Source organism: Salmo trutta, chromosome 22 (genome assembly GCF_901001165.1).
Source record: "Salmo trutta chromosome 22, fSalTru1.1, whole genome shotgun sequence".
In the NCBI taxonomy this organism is placed as follows: Eukaryota; Metazoa; Chordata; class Actinopteri; order Salmoniformes; family Salmonidae; genus Salmo; species Salmo trutta.
This window is the reverse complement of record NC_042978.1, coordinates 9,611,025-9,623,313: the sequence shown is the minus strand read 5'-3', so window position 1 is coordinate 9,623,313 and position 12,289 is coordinate 9,611,025. Positions and strand designations below refer to the sequence as shown.

Genomic DNA, 12,289 nt, shown 5'->3' with positions numbered 1-12,289 from the left:
TCAGGCAAATTTGATTTTAGGACATACAGAGTGGGCAGGATTTTCACTTTTGGGACTATTCCATTGGTTCCATTTCCCCCCCGGGCGAGCTCTATCAAGCGGACCTAAAGTATTTAAAACAAAATGAGTTCGACCAACGTCTGCTTGCAACACCCAGGGTTGTGGTTCCGCTTCATTTACAATGAATTCCCTCCTAGACAGTAAATGTGTACTGTAACACTTGTAATCACCAGTTACGTGCTCAGCAGTCAGTACAGCTCATGCCTCACATCAGCCTGTACAAATGCACTCATAGGTGTTCGTCCCAAATGCCACCCTATTCCCAATGCAGTGCGCTACTTTTGACCAGGGTCCTTTTGACCAGGGTCCTTTGGGACAGAACCATGATGCAAAACACACTTTCTTGGGACAGTGTTGCCAGAGTGTCTCGAGGTGCCATGGTGTTGCCTGTGTTTTGCGTTGAGGTGATTTCTGACTTTGTTTTGGCTGGCCGTGCCAAGCCTCCTTCCTGTTGTATTCCTTTACTGATGGAGTCAGCAGGCCTCCGAGATGGATGGGTCCTGGGCTGAACACTTACTGTAGACACACTGAGACGTAAGCTCACACACACGCACACACACGTTTGTTTTACTGTCCTTGTGGGGACCAGACAATTGATTCCTATTGAAAATTCTGTTTTCCCTAGCCCCTAAACCTAACCCCTAACCCTGAACCTAATCCTTACTCCTAACCCTAGTTCTAACCCCAATTGTAAGCCTAAAATAGCCTTTTTCCTTGTGAGGACTGGCGAAATGTCCCCACTTGTTCAAATTGTCCTCGTTTTACAATCCTTGTGAGGACTTCTGGTCCCCACAAACGTGGTCAAACCATAAAAACACACACACACACTCACACCATATATTAGACACTATATCTGGAAAAGCATAATCCACTGTGCTCAGCTCCATCATCAAGGAAAAATCAACAGCTTCTCCCCAGAACGGCACCGTTCACCTTATATGCTTTATTGGCTATGGACTGTTCAAGGACACGGCCAATGTTGCCAAAGTGCTTACTGTTAGCGAAGTAAAGTGACTCGTCAGAAACCTGTCACATTTTGAGTGAAAGATAGAGACATCCTTTCTGTAATTACCCTCTGCTGTTTCTCCACACACACACACACACACACACACACACACACACACACACACCTCATTTGGCACAGGGGGCAGGAATCGTTGTAGTATACTTCAGCAGAATGGTTTTGTCCAACTCATCAGTTGCTGTAAATCTGTAAATGAGAAGCCAGCAAGACATTGCCCTAATGTGCTGTGTAAGTACATGTGAGTGTGTGTATGTGTTAGTGTTTGCAGGCTTGCATATTACTGTGTGTTCATATGAGTGCGTTCATGCGTGTGTGTATATGACTCTCCCCCCTTCCTTCTCTCTCTCTCACATTTTTCTCCTGGTCTGTGTCGCCCTCTGCAGGATCCTCTGGACGTTGCGCGCTCCGTCATCGTCATCCGCTCGCTGGTGCCCGGCGGCGTGGCAGAGTGCCATGGGGGCGTGCTCCCCGGGGACCAGCTGGTGTTTGTCAACGACACCTACCTGGACACGTGCACCCTGGCCCAGGCCGTGGAGGTGCTCAAGGCCGCCCCGTCTGGAACCGTCTACTTGGGCATCTGCAAGCCATTAGTGGTACGCACCGCGGTGATGTGTTGGGGACTTGGCTTAAGTACATTTGTTATGACAGGGATAATGCACGTTAAACATTTCACCTTTTTTTCTTTTTTTTTACATTTTCTTTTCACGTTTTCTTTTTGCTTTACTTTTTGTGTTCTTTTAAACTTGGTGTTGATGCTTGATGCCAGGTATTAGTGACACTATTGACTTGTGATGGAATTTACTTTATTTTTGAAGAACACAGCCTTGAATATCTGAACCTAGTTGTCCTAAAAAACGTCTGTTGCTGGGGGCGTGATGACCTGTTATCAGCTCCTGTAACTACAGTATATTGAGAGTGTGTACTCTTATAGAAAATCCTGACAGCGTGTGAATGGTGCCACCTGTATGTGTGTCTCCTTCTAGATGGAAGGGGCAGAGGAGAGGGGACATGGGGACCTGGAGCTCCGGAGGACAGCGGGACAGAGCAAGGGCCGAGAGGAGAGTGTGTCCCTCTTGCTTACACACTCACTCCTGCCTGTTTCCAAGGTACTGTTGTAATAGCACCACGGTAGTATGTTTACAATCCAGCACTTTTTTTTAACGTTACGCTCAACGCTCTAATATCAGGATTATGATCACTAACAGAAGGAAGTAACCTTGGCTTAGCTTTGATAGGCTGCCACTAGTATTGGGTATGTGTGTATGCGAAAGAGAAAGAGGCCCAGCCCTTCATTGCTCTTCCAAGCTGTTTGTCACACATCAGAAGGTTCTGATAGCGGCGATAAAACGGTCAGGTAGTCTTTTGACACCCCAGGTCCCTACTGACCTGAGTGATGTTGGGTGTGTGTTCGGTTGGATGTACCCTACCGGTGAAAAGTTTTAGAACACCTATTCGTTCAAGCGGTTTTCTTTATTTTTTAAAAACTTTTTTCTACATTGCAGAATAGTAGTGAAAACATCAAAACTATGAAATAACACATATGGAATCATGTGTTAAACAAATCAACATATGTTTTATATTTAAGATTCTTCAAAGTAGCCACCCTTTGCCTCGATGATAGCTTCGCACACTCTTTGCATTCTCTCAACCAGCTTCATGAGGTAGTCACCTGGAATGCATTTCAATTAACAGGTGTGCCTTCTTTCCTACTTAATGCGTATGAGCAAATCAGTTGTGTTGTGACAAGGTGGGGGGGTATACTGAAGATAGCCCTATTTGGTAAAAGACCAAGAACCGCTCAAATAAGCAAAGAGAAACGACAGTCCATCATTACTTTAAGACATGAAGGTCAGTCAATATGGATTTCAAGAACTTTGAAAGTTTCTTCAAGTGCAGTCGCAAAAACCATCAAGAGTTATGATGAAACTGGCTCTCATGAGGACCGCCACAGGAATGGAAGACCCAGAGTTACCTCTGCTGCAGAGGATAAGTTCATTAGAGTTACCGGCCTCAGAAATTGCAGCCCAAATAAATGCTTCAGAGTTCAAGTAGCAGACACATCTCATCATCAACTGTTCAGAGGAGACTGCGTGAATCAGGCCTTCATGGTCGAATTGCTGCAAAGAAACCACTACTAAAGGACACCAATAAGAAGAAGAGACTTGCTTGGGCCAAGAAACATGAGCAATGGACATTAGACTGGTGGAAATTTGTCTTTTGGTCTGGAATCCAAGTTGGAGATTTTTGTTTCCAACCGCCGTGTCTTTGTGAGACGCAGTTAGGTTGAATGGATGATCTCCGCATGTGTATTTCCCACTGTAAAGCATGGAGGAGGAGGAGTGACGGTGTGGGTATGCTTTGCATGTGACACTGTTTGTGATTTATTTAGAATTCAAGGCCCACTTAACTAGCATGGTTACCACAGCATTCTGCAGCTTTTTGACCAAGAAGGAGAGTGATGGAGTGCTCCATCAGATGACCTGGCCTCCACAATCCCCTGACCTCTACCCAATTGAGATGGTTTGGGATGAGTCGGACCGCAGAGTGAAGGAAAATCAGCCAACAAGTGCTCAGCATATGTGGGAACTCCTTCAAGACTGTTGGAAAAGCATTCCAGGTGAAGCTGGTTGAGAGAATGTTGGTTGAGTGTGCAAAGCTGTCATCAAGGCAAAGGGTGGCTATTTGAAGAATCTCAAATATATTTTGATTTGAACACCTTTTTGGTTACTACATGATTCCATATGTGTTATTTCGTAGTTTTGATGTCTTCACTATTATTCTCCAATGTAGAAAATAGTAAAAATAAAGAAAAACCCTCGAATGAGTAGTTGTTCTAAAACTTTTGACCGGTAGTGTAGGTAGATCTATGCAGTGGTTGGTCAAACCGGTTGTTCTTGAAGCATCTTTTGTAACCACTTAACACCACTTTCACCCTTCTATTCCTTAAAGACTAGGCCCAATTCAATCTTTTGCAGTTGAAGTGAAATCGCACTGTTAACTTGTATCATAGATAGGGAAAGCATGCAGGTGTGATGTTTTTCACATCATTGGATATTGACAGAAGTGTGTGTCTCTGTCTGTCTGTCTAGGGCTTTGCTGATAGCTCCATCCTCCCGGAGGATCTTGGACAGGAAGAGGACGAGCCCGAGCTGATCCTGGACGGTAGCTTCCCTCGCTACACCTCACCTTTGACCCCTGCCTTGACCCTTAACCCCACCCCCACCTTGACCACTAGGAGCCTTAACCCCACTCCCACCTTGACGCCCAGCCCAATGGGAGAGGAGAGGGAGATGGCCGTGGATGAAGAGGAGGATGGAGTGGAGGTGGAGGACAGGGAGGGGCAGGTGGTGGACCCCTACCCCAGAAAACCCCCACCTTCGTGGGGAGAGTGGGAGAGAGACAACGGAGGCCCCATCCCGCCGGCCTCTGTCCACTCTGGAGCTCAGGAAAAGGTGAGTGGTCTACTGTGTTGTGCGCTGGCAAGTCAGGCGAGAGATGTCTGGCTTCTACATCTGCGGTGGCCAACAGCGTACGGCTGTAACACACCCAACTCAACATCTCATGCAGTCTTTAAGACCACTGTTACTATTGAATCAGTATTATATTCAGAAATAGAGTGCTTCACGTCACTGTGCGTCCCGTTATTATTTAGGTAAGTGTGTCTGGGGACAGGAGGATACCATTTAGTCTTGCCCTCTGAACAGGTGGAGGAGATGCCCAATCCAGACCAGCAGCCCAGAGCCCTTCTCGACCAGCTCAGTCTGGGTCAGTCTGTGGACTCCTGGGTGGAGACGGGTGGGGACAGTGAGGCAGACTCGGACTCCAGGAACGGAGGATCAGAACTCACCCTGACTGACACGGACACCGAGTCAGTACCACTCACTCACTCACTCACTCACTCCACTCACTGACACGTATTTACCCACAAAAATTGATTTCTACAAAAATGTGGGTGAAAAGTTGAACCAATGTTTCAAAAAATACCAGAAATAATATAATTTCATAATAATAATATACGTCATTTAGCAGACACTTTTATCAGTAAACTGCCTTCTTGAGTGTTCATTGACGTCATATCTTGTCTTTAGTGGGTTGAGTAAGATTTACATGAAATTACATGTATCTTTGAGGTAATGGCATTCATTTCCTTTTCATTTGCTGATAAATTGGTCCGCACATCCTGGCTCTCAAGTGGGCTTAGCACCCCCTCTGCTGGTGAAAGGGGGGTTTGGCAGGCAATGACCCCAGTGATACTGCCTTTATAAAAAAATGATTTAACTAGGCAAGGCGGATAAGAACAAATTATTATTTTACAGTTATGGCCTACTCTGGCCAAACCCTCCCCGGACGACGCTGTGCCAATTGTGCGCGGCCCTATGGGACTCCCGATCACGGCCGGTTGTGATACAGCCCGGGATCAAACCAGGGTCTGTAGTGACGCCTCTAGTACTGAGATGCAGTGCCTTAGACCGCTGCGCCACTCAGGAGGACAGTCATGATTCAGTCATACATGCATGCATGCATCTGAGCCATGATCAAGATAGGAATACAGAATATCCTGAATACAGAATATGAGATGGTTTTTAAAAAAATCAAAGGCTTGATGATAGTGCTAGGGCAAAATCACAAATGTGTGTAGTCAATGTGAAATGGCTAGGTAGTTTAGCGATGCGTGCTAGTAGCGGTCGATCTGTGACGTCACCTTCTCTGAGACCTTGAATTAGTTGTTTCACTTGCTTTTGTGGAGTGACCGGTAGCAATGCTTTGTTAGTGCTAGTTGTCAATGTGTTCAGAAGGTCCCTGGTTCCAGCCCAGGATGGGTCCAGGAGTGGGACCATAACTTATTTTTCGGGTCCCTCTTCGGGGGAGAAAAATAAAGGTTGTTTTTACAGCTTTTTCTTTTGTTACATGTACGTTCTAGACACATTTTATGTACATGGACCTTTTTTTAATATATTGGTATACATTTTTTGACAGTAGTTACATAGCAAGAGTAAACTAATTTGATATACAGTGCCTTCGGGAAGTATTCAGACCCCTTGACTTTTTCCACATTTTCTTACGCTACAGCCTTATTCTAAAATGGATTTAAATATAAACATTTTCTCGGCAATCTACACACAATACCCCACAATGAAAAAGCCCAAAAAGTTTTTAAAAATATTTTTTGCAAATGTATTAAAAATAAAAAAACAGATACCTTCTTTACATAGGTATTCAGACCCTTTGCTATGAGACTCAAAATTGAGCTCAGGTGCATCCTGTTTCCATTGATCATCCTTGAGATGTGTTTACAACTTGATGGGAGTCCACCTGTGGTAAATTCATTTGATTGGATATGATTTGGAAAGGCACACACCTGTCTATGAAAGGTCCCACAGTTGACAGTGCATGTCAGAGCACAAACTAAGCCATGAGGTCGAAGGAATTGTCCGTAGAGCTCCAAGACAGGATTGTGTCGAGGCACAGATCTGGGGAAGGGTACCAAAACATTTCTGCAGCATTGAAAGTCCTCAAGAACATAGTGGCCTGCATCATTCTTAAATGGAAGAAATTTGGAACCACCAAGACTCTTCCTAGAGCTGGCCGCCCGGCTAAACTGAGCAATCGGGGAAGAAGGGCATTGGTCAGGGAGGTGACCAAGAACCCGATGGTCACACTGACAGAGCTCCAGAGTTCCTCTGTGGAGATGGTTGTCCTTCTGGAAGGTTCTTCTATCTCTGCGGGACTCCACCAATCAGGCCTTTATGGTAGTGGCCAAACGGAAGACACACTCAGTAAAAGGCGCATGACAGCCCGCTTAGAGTTTGCCCAAATCAACTAAAATGGTATTAGTCGCATACACATATTTAGCAGATGTTATTGCGGGTGTTGTGAAATGCTTGTTTTCCTAGCTCCCACAGTGCAGTAGTATCTAATGATTCACAACAATACACACACATCTAAAAGTAAATGAGATTGAGCAATGTCGGAGTGGCATTGACTAAAATTCAGTAGAATAGAATACAGTATATACATATGAGATGAAAAGGAGCCTAAAGGACACTCAGACCATGATAAACAAGATTCTCTGGTCTGATGAAACCAAGATTGAACTCTTTGGCCTGAATGCCAAGCGTCACATCTGGTGGCAACATCATGCTGTGGGGATGTTCTTCAGCGGTACGGACTGGGAGACTAGTCAGGATCGAGGGAAAGATGAACGGAGCAAAGTACAGAGAGATCCTTAATGAAAACCTGCTCCAGAGCGCTCAGGACCTCAGACTGGGGCGAAGTTTCACCTTCCAGCAGGGCAACGACCCTAAGCACACAGCCAAGACAACGCAGGAGTGGCTCCGGGACAAGTCTCTAAATGTCCTTGAGTGGCCCTTCCAGAGCCCGGACTTGAACCCGATCGAATATCTCTGGAGAGACCTGAAAATACTTGTGTAGCGAGGCTCCCCATCCAACCTGACAGAGCTTGAGAGGATCTGCAGAGAAGAATGGAAGAAACTCCCTACATAAAGGTGTGCCAAGCTTGTAGCGTCATACCCAAGAACACTCGAGGCTGTAATCACTGCCAAAGGTGCTTCAACAAAGTACTGAGTAAAGGGTCTGAATACTTATGTAAATGTCATATTTCCTTTTTTTTATTTTAATACATTTGCAAACATTTCCAAAAACTTGTTTTTGCTTTGTCATTATGGGGTGTGTGTGTAGATTGCGGGAAAAAGCTGTAACGTAACAAAATGTGGAAAAGGTCAAGGTGTCTCAATACTTTCTGAATGCACCATAGCTGTTCCATAATATATGCACTGCTAAACATTCTGTATCTGCAACTGACTCTATGTAAACCTCCAATTGTCGTCCAATATCCCTCCCGCGAAAGCATCCCCCATCCCAAAAGGCGGTGTTGTCCCTGACGAAACATAACAAAACAAATGGTAAAGCAAAAAAATAACATAGATATAGAGGAATAAATGAGATAGTACTGAGGACAATAAGACCGGGAAAATAAACAGATGCCCATAAACCCGGTGGCTAACTGTTACATGCGCGCTCCTTTTGGTCCCTCGGACCAGGATTGGGAAATGCTCGGAGAGGAAAATTCGGGGACGCCAAATTTGCATTCAGCTGTACAGCTCTTGCAAATCACACACACATTATTCTGAACCTTTACTTATGAATTTGTTCCACCTTTTTTATGTGCAAACTTTCCGCAGTAATAGAGCTTTGGCCCGACACATCACAAGAGGTTTCTAACACTACATAAAAACGGAATACATTTGTGGTTTGATCTCCGCAAGCGTTCTCAACCACAAAGCCCTTTCACATCCCACTCAGCCCAATTTCACAGTGCAGGATCAAGTACGAAGCCGATATCGCGGTCTTGAGCGGTTCCTTTTTTAATTTTTCTCCTCATCCGATTTCTATTAAACCAAAAAGAGCCCAAAGGAACTTTGACTTCTCCTCACGTCCCTAACAGCCTCATTCATACTCACAATCGGGTTTTTGACTGCATCTCGTGCCGCGTGAGATGAATATCGAATTAATTTATCAGCTCTCTCTTCAGGACGGGGAATTGCTAGGGACCTCACAACACGATTTTATCACGATACTTAGGTGCCGATACAATATGTATTGCGATTCTCATGATTCTACTGGATATGTATTGTAATTCAATACTGTAATTTTACTGCGATTCGATGTTCCAAACATATTGCTCAGTATATCTGCTGCAGAAAGCCGAGAGAGCATGAGAACATGAGTTTTGATCAGTCATGGAAGTAAAAGTGCTGAAAACATGTTGGCTCACTATTTATAAAGATTGAGGCCAAGCTATAGGATGAATAATACCGGTGTTTTGGTGCAGGTACAGCCGACTAGCGCTGTACCCACACATATTCAAACGTGACAGTGTTATTTTCAGTGCTACCGGTTGCTATGGCATATGGGCAATTCCACTTTGTATCGGCACAGTTCTTCCTCTAAATGTGTTTTTGTAAAATTTTCTGTGGAAATTGTTCAAAGTAGTCATTGTGCATAGAGTTCTACGGTTTGTTAAACTTTTGAAGTCAATGTTTTTTGTTTGGTATACATTTTAAAGGCATACTTCTGGATTTTGTACTTCGCCAGAATCAGACGGTGGATACCTTTTTTTGTCTCTGTGTGCAGTTTGAAGGAAGTTGTTAACTAGCGTTAGCGCAATGACTGGAAGTCTACAATATTTGCTATCTAGCATTGGCACGCAAAACTCCCTCTGACTTCCTTCATACTGGACGCAGAGACATAAAAATGATATGCACGAGTTCACCTGTCTCTAGGGAAGTAGATAACGGGCTTAAATGACAACATCCCGAAGTATCCCTTTTGAAGTGAAAAATCTGTGTCGCAGCATAATTCCATTACCGTGGAATTGCCCGTATCCTAATACGCGACATACACATAGGGTGTCATACTCATATGCACAACCTGCAACTTCAAAACATAAAACAACAATGTATTGTATTAAACTACACATTTCTGGAACAATATAATGATTGATTGATCGACTTAATGGTTGATTTGTTCTCCTGTAGCTCGGTGCGTTTGGTTGACACGGAGAGGAGGAAGAGGAGAGGCCAGAGTGGAGGAGGAGGACACAGGTAGGAGAACACACATCTGTAGAGCCAGATTCAATTCCCTTCATACACCTTCTACATTCACTATCGACCCTCTGGTTTTTATGAAACCTTTATTGTATGTAATGTATGCCGTTCGAGGTTTAGAGACCTTGCAGTGGTCAGCGGGAAGCAGGCGGCGTGTAGATGCAGGAAAATCGAGCATTCAGGGACAACAGAGTTAGTGGTCGACAACATTTTGCGTGTTTGCTCTTAGTGATCTACCTGAGAGGGAGGAAGGAGAGGGAGAGGAAACCCCTGCGTTCAGCCACTGGGGACCCCCACGCAGGTAAGTGCTCCTCTCTATTACAGACAGTGTCTTTTCAATGAGAACCTGAACAGATGATCTTTAGCAGCGGCGTAACGGTTCACTAAAATGGGTAGTTTGGATCATGGGTGCACCTGATTTTGGACGAGCAGAATTCGAAACCGTACCGTATTCACCAATATTGGCACACATGTGCCTATCTCCCCTCAGCAATTTAGAATGAACTGTGACTGGACGAAATCCTGCGTCGGTGTCATGGATTATAAAATGCAGCTAGTTTGCATTTTCTGCCTGCATAATCTTGGAAACCCACAACTAAAATATTCTGTAATTGTGTCAGATGCTTGATTAAGTTTACAGGGGAGACGCGTTAGAGAACATACTAAAACGAGGAGCAAAAGCAGGAAGCGGAGCGGTAGCTCCATACCCCCCCCTCTTTGCAAGTTCCGGGCATGTCTATGGGCCAAATGATATAGCATGCGAGGCTGTCCAATAGTCTTAGGTAAATCAGTTGATGAATAACACTGTTACCTGTGACTAGATTTAAGATCTAGCATTGTCTGTTATTTCTTGGGGTAGACAATGATCAATTCAAATCAAAGTATGTCCAACCGGCGTCACAACCGCAGACCACGTGTGACCACGCCAGCCCCGGACCGCCACATCCTGCTTCTTCACATGTGCGATTGTCTGAGACTCGCCACCCGGACAGCTGATACTGTGTGTTTAAATTTTTTTTTTTTTTAAAGGCCATTTGAGGGGAAAATGAATTCTGATTGGCTGGGCCTTGCTCTCCAATTGACAGATGTACTTATATGAACTGTGTAGCCATCTAGTTTATCTCCTGAAATTTAGTTTGTTAACTAGCCATATTGAAGTGATCTGTTATTAGCGAGCTAGCCAATTTGATATAGTCCATCAAGCAATCGTGATGAAACGCTCTTTAAAAACAATATTGAAAAGGGGATAACGTTAAATTAAGGTAGGCCTACGTTGGTTGGAGAAAATAATTACATTAGATCGAGTACTAGGATTAGACAACTATAAAGTTTCTACCAGTAGCTTGCAAAGTAAACATTGTCAACTAACAGTACATCGGCAAATGCGTCCTTCTGTTGCTTGACAGGCAGAGCCCACAAAGTATGGGAAATTAGCCTAACCGCTCAAACTTGTCAGCTATAGTTAACTTGTATTTTATATCACTCAAATATCCAATTAATGGGGGCCAATATTGAGCAGTATGGCAGGCTACTTGTATACTACTCTACAGGTAAATCAGCAATTGGCCACCAGGTGTCACAAAAGCAAATAAACGGATATTCCACTCAAATAAAGACTATAATAACTGTTTCCAAAATGTCTATACATAATAAGCAATTTCCATACAATTATAATTCAACCATAAATCACCAAAAATAAGTGTTGGTACATTTGCTTTTCTTATATACAAAATAGGGTAACACTTTACATGACACCGTGTTGTAACACGTGATTTCACAGTCATAACCATGTCATATGTCCTAACAGGTCATAACCTGTTATAAAATTGTCATAACATTATCATGATCCATATATTTAGACTATCTTGTTACACAGTGCGTTATCTTATGGCTGGTTATGACACCTCCATAAGTGTCAACCCACATTTTATTCAAGTTTCAAGTATTCAAGTTTATTCACATTTTTTCGCTGACAAGTTTCCTTTCGTTTTGAAAGTTTTTCTCGATTCTTTTTGTTGTTGTAATGAATTCTTAACAGTCCTGGGTTTTTTTTCATGGTATTTTAATTAACTTGTAGAAAATACACTGTACGACACTGTCATGAAGCGTTTCGACCATCCTGTGTCACTTTACTTGGACTAAGAAAGTACAGTTGATGACTGTCAAGGAGCATTATGACCATCATATTCATATAAGCCAGATAGGCCTATCACGTACATGCCCTCATGTCAGTCAAAAAGAGGGCGTCTTGTCCTGCTCCTGAAATCTTCTCCTGCGTTCATCAGTCATCAGCAACAGCATTGCAATAGGTGCATGTCTGACATCAATATGTGCACAATTATAATGATAATTTAGGTCAATTAAAAAAATAGATGTATTTAACATTCACATACTGTTGACAAGTAGGCTACGGTGTAATGGAATGTTTTGCTTGTGTGGTAGGTTCTGGGGGTTTTGACACTCTTATGTAGGTGTCATAACCAGTCATAAAATAACGCAATATGTCTCACAACAGGTCAAAATATATGGGTCATGACAGGGTCATCACCATATTATGACAGGTTGTCAGCTGTAATGA

The 12,289-nt window shown here is 43.6% G+C and overlaps 1 protein-coding gene across 1 annotated transcript in view; it reads left to right on the top strand.

Annotated features, from left to right (window-relative positions):
* Positions 1-12,289, top strand: part of LOC115158033 (inaD-like protein) — a gene marked incomplete in the record, with an annotated part of 141,832 nt that overhangs the window by 33,628 nt on the left and 95,915 nt on the right. Inside the window, 6 exon segments of the mRNA XM_029706495.1 lie at positions 1,468-1,677; positions 2,068-2,190; positions 4,174-4,536; positions 4,789-4,952; positions 9,643-9,708; positions 9,941-10,012. Coding sequence (XP_029562355.1) covers positions 1,468-1,677; positions 2,068-2,190; positions 4,174-4,536; positions 4,789-4,952; positions 9,643-9,708; positions 9,941-10,012 — 998 coding nt within the window.